General features: G+C 46.9%; 1 protein-coding gene across 1 annotated transcript in view; it reads left to right on the forward strand.

The window, feature by feature from the left end:
- Nucleotides 1-5000, forward strand: part of LOC123502079 — an 18610-nt gene that overhangs the window by 9480 nt on the left and 4130 nt on the right. The window contains exons 3-5 of the mRNA XM_045251236.1: nucleotides 261-485; nucleotides 2009-2149; nucleotides 3076-3342. Of these exons, the coding sequence (XP_045107171.1) occupies nucleotides 261-485; nucleotides 2009-2149; nucleotides 3076-3342 (633 nt within the window). The remainder of the gene's footprint in view (nucleotides 1-260; nucleotides 486-2008; nucleotides 2150-3075; nucleotides 3343-5000) is intronic.

The following is a 5000-nucleotide window of genomic DNA, read 5'->3' on the forward strand; positions in this document are numbered from 1 at the left end:
ACTTAACCTAACCCAACCTATCCTAACACAACCTAATCTAACCTAACCTAACCTAACCTAAGCTAACTTTACCCAACCTAACCTAACTTAACCTAACCCAACCTATCCTAACACAACCTAATCTAACCTAACCTAACCTAACCCAACCTAACCTAACCTAATCTAACCTAACCTAACCTAACTTAACCTAACCTAACCCAACCCAACCTAACCCACCCTAACCTAACCTAATCTTACTGTCCCTCGTTTTACCCACACAGCTGGAGGGACCCGGGGGAGGCGGTGAAGGTGCCGTGGAGGTGACCCACAGTGCCATTGTCCTCCCTGGCACTCCGCGGGACACTGTGATGACCAAGACTAGGGAGGAGGTGGTGGATCGCCTGCTGAACACCTCCCTCACGCTGGTCTTGCATAGAAGTCTGGATGTCATCATTAAATTTGTCATCACCACACCCAAAATGCAGGCTGCCTTGAGGGCCTTCCAGGTTGGTGGTGTTGTGGTGGTGTTGTGGAGATGTGGTGTGATCTTTCTCTCTTTTCACCACTACTTTTCTCGGCAGGTTTTCTACAAAGTCTATTTTTGTGATTTTTGTTAGTTAGTGGTGTGGTGTGGTGTTGAGGGAATGATTTGTGGTGGTGTGATGTAGTAGTGTTGTGGTGGTGGTGTGGTTGGGTAATGGTGGTGGAGTTTGTGATGTTGTGGGGAACGATTTATGGTGTGTTGCGGTGGTAGGTTTGAGAAGGATTGAGGTGTTGTGGTGGTGTTGTGAGAAAAATTGCGGTGTTGTACTCTCGTGTGATGAGTTTGTGGTGGTGATGGTGGTGTTGTAGGAAAAATTGGTGTGTAGTGGTGAGGTGGTGGTGTGGAAATTAATGTGTGTGTGTGTGTGTGTGTGTGTGTGTGTGTGTGTGTGTGTGTGTGTGTGTGTGTGTGTGTGTGTGTGTGTGTGTGTGTGTGTTTATTTATAGAGTTTAGGGTTGGGATGTGTTTGTGTGGGCAGATTGTGTTTCTATATTTAACAAATGTTGCGTGTGTAGGATGAAGATGTGTGTGTGTGTGTGTGTGTGTGTGTGTGTGTGTGTGTGTGTGTGTGTGTGTGTGTGACAGTGGTGATAGGAATTACATATAGTAGCAGCAGTAGTAATAATAATAGTAGTAGTAAAGTAATAGTAGTAACAGTAGTAGTAGTAGTAGTAGTAGTAGTAGTAGTAGTAGTAGTAGTAGTAGCTGCTTGCTCTGTACAGGGGCCTTATCCGCCCGTGTATGGAGTATGGCTCTCATGTCTGGGGGGGATCCACACACACAGCTTTACTAAACAAGGTGGAATCTAAAGCTTTTCGTCTTATCAACTCTTCTCCTCTAACTGACTGTCTTGATTCTTTAAGTCACCGCCGCAATGTTGCATCTTTATCTGTCTTCTACCGCTGTTTTCATGCTGTCTGCTCTTCTGAACTTGCTAACTGCATGCCTTCCCCCCTCCTGCGGCCTCGCTGCACAAGACTCTCTACTTCTTCTCATCCCTATTCTGTCCATCTTCCTAATGCAAGAGTTAACCAGTATCTTCACTCCTTCATTCCCTACACTGGTAAACTCTGGAACTCTCTACCTGTGTCTGTATTTCCACCTGCCTATGACTTAAACTCTTTCAAAAGAGGAGTGTCAAGACACCTCTTACGTTAACTGGACCCTCCTTTTAGATTTTTTTGTTTTTTCTCTTTCTCCTACTTTCCTCTTAACAGGGCCTGGCAACCAGCGGGATTTTTTTTTTCCAACACTTTGTTTTCCCTTGGCCAGTGCCCTTGTAATGTAAAAAAAAAAAAAAAAAAAAAGTAGTAGTAGTAGTAGTAGTAGTAGTAGTAATAGCAGTAGAAACAACCAAAATAACATCACCACCACTACCACTACCAACAACACCACAACAAAACAACTACCACCTTCACCCCTTCACCCCTTCACCCCAACACCCCACCACCCTAACACCCCCACTGACCCCCTTTCCCCCTACAGCAGGCTGGGGGGGGACCACTACCCACGGAGAAGGATATGGAGAGATTCAACCGTACTCTTATGACGGAGTGGCGCCACCAATTGTATGATCTCACCGCTCGCTACCACGCCCTTGTCCTGCGCCACGCCCACGGCTTCCCGGTAAGCAGCGACACGCCCATCTTATCAATCAAGCCCCATTAGACCCCCTGTAGGCCTTAGAAGTTGCCAAATAGCCCCTTAAATAGACCTTTCTACCTTTTATCATATCTCAGGGACTTTCAATCAGTGTTTAGCAAGTATTAAGACCCCAAAACAAGCCCTAATTCACCAGTCAGCCATATCTTCCCTAAATAGCCCCAAGTCAGCCCTAAACAAGCCACAAAACAGCTTCAATCCTTTTCAGCCCTTAATAAGTCCCCATCACCCCAAAAACAGCCACAAGACACCCCCAATCACCCCAAAACAGCCACAAGACACCCCAATCACCCCAAAACAGCCCCCAAATACCCCAAAATCACCCCAAAACAGCCCACATCACTCCAAAACAGCCCCAAGACACCCCAATCACCCCAAAACAGCCTCAAAACACCCCATTCACCCCAAAACAGCCACAAAATACCCCATTCACCCGAAATCATCCCCAGACACCTCACAGTCACCCAAAACATCCCCAAATACCCCAAAATCACCCCAAAACAGGCCCCAATCACCATTAATCACTTCTAAAACAGCCCCAAATCACCCCAATCAGGTCACTCCCAAATCAGCCCCATTACGCCAAAAACACTCCCATCACGCCCCTTCACCCCAAAATCAGCCCCATCACCCCAAAACAGCCCCAGATCAGCCTAAACACCCTTAAATCACTCTCATCCCCCGCATCACGTCCCAGTCACCCCGAAATCAGACCCCATCACCCCAAAACACTCCTAAACACCCCCATCACCCCAAAACACCCCAAAACACCCCAAAATCACTCCCAATCAGCCCCCATCACCACAAAACACCCCAAAACACCCAAAACACCCCAAAATCACTTCTATCACACCCCTAAGGCTTCCCTGTCACCACCCCTTCACCCCCAGGTCGGCCCCGTGGAGCGCAGCGCAGTGTGGACAAGAGAGGAACCGCCCCCACCCTTCCCCTGGTCACTCCCCACCGCCCTCGTCTACTCCTTCTGCCTCGTCACCACCACGGGCGGCCTCCATGCTGCTACGGACGCCGGGCGGACTGCGGGCGTATTTTACAGTGTGGTGGGCCTTCTCGTGTACCTGGGCGTGGTGGTGGTGTGGGCGGCAAGGCTCGGGGCGTCCCTGTCTCTCGTGTTGAGTTTGTGTACCAGGAGGAGAAAGGTGTGTGGTGGTGGTGGTAGAAGGAGTAATGTGGGTGGTTGTGGTGGTGGTGTTGTAGTGGTAGTGGTGGTTGTGGTGTTGTGGTGGTAGGAGGAGATAGGTGTTGGTGGTGGTGGTGTGGTGGTGAGGAGTGGTGGTGGTGGTGGTGGTGGTAGAAGGCGGGATGTGGTGGTAATGGTGTTGGTAGTGGTGGTGGTGGTGTTGGGGTGGTAGGAGGAGGAAGGTGGGTGGTTGTTGGTAGTGGTGTTGGTAGTAGTGGTGGTGGTGTTGGGGTGGTAGGAGGAGGTAGGTGGAAGGTTGTGATGGTGGTGTTCGTGTTTGTGGTGGTGGTGGTGTTGTAGTGGTAGTATACGTATAGGAGTAGTGGTAGTGGTGATGGTGCTGGTGGTGTAAGGAAAATCTTGTTTATCTGCCACTACAACCACGAAAACACAGAAAAACCATGTCAGTATAACCAGAGCCTTTTGAGACAGTGAAGGTGAAGACAGAAGTGTTTGGGAAGATGGTGACAATGTAATTTTAACGAGATGGTGACATTTATAAGTTTGACCAAAGCCTTATATCATTAGAGCCTTATATTAATAGATGGTGACAGTGTAAGTTTAGCTAGAGCCTTTTGAAATAGTGAAGGTGAAGGGAGAAATGTTTGGTTAAGTGGTGACAGTGGTGAAGACGCGTTTCCATATTCATTCTGGTGACAATTTGGTGATTCTATACAGCTTCAGAAACTCACGTAGGAGATTAAAATGGTGAAGACTGTGGGCATTAATATTCTGACTTCCATAGATCTTTCCTTATGTTGATAAAATGGTCTTATCATACACAAATCTCAAGGTAAAATTGGATCCAAGTACTGAAGGGGTTAATACTAGTGAAGACTGTGGCCATTAATATTCTAACTTCCATAGATCTTTCCTAATGTCGATAAAATGGTCTTATCATATACATATCTCGAGGTAAATATGTGTTCCAGTATTGAAGATAATATAAGTGAAGATTGTGGCCATAAATCTTTTGACCTCCATAGACCCTTCCTAATGTCGAAAAAATGGCTTAATCTTACACATATCTCGAGGTAAAAATATGTCCCTGTACTGAAGGGGTTAACCAGAGCCTTTTGAGGTAATGAAGGTGAAGGCAGGAGTGTTTGGGTAGATAGTGACAGGCCGGGAGCAGCTGAGCATGTATTGATCAATGTAACGCGTGTGTGGAAATCCCGGGAACTGACACACGTGGGCTCCAGATGCTATGATTCATGATACTGTGTTGCCTCCTTCGCTACCTCACTTCTCGCCTCCTTGATCCTCCTTACTGCGACTCTCCTTTTGCTTATCATCATTTGTTACTGCTGAAAGGAAAAGAGAGATAGTAATATTTTTTCTTGTTTATTTTGTATGTGTTGCCTCCTTCGCTTCTCGCCCCTCCTTGATCCTTCTTGCTACGACTGTCCTTTTTGTTTACGATCGCTTGTTAGTGCTGAAGGGAGAAGGAGAAGGAATATTATTGTTTTTTGGGTTTATTGTCTATGTGTTGCCTCCTTCACCACCTCACTTCTCACCGCTCCTTGATCCTTCTTGCTACGACTGTCCTTTGTTTACGATCGCTTGTTACTGCTGAAAGGAAAACGAGAGAGAATAGTACTGTGTTTTTTTTTTTTT

The sequence above is a fragment of the Portunus trituberculatus genome, chromosome 10 (assembly GCF_017591435.1).
Source record: "Portunus trituberculatus isolate SZX2019 chromosome 10, ASM1759143v1, whole genome shotgun sequence".
NCBI classification, from domain to species: domain Eukaryota; kingdom Metazoa; phylum Arthropoda; class Malacostraca; order Decapoda; family Portunidae; genus Portunus; species Portunus trituberculatus.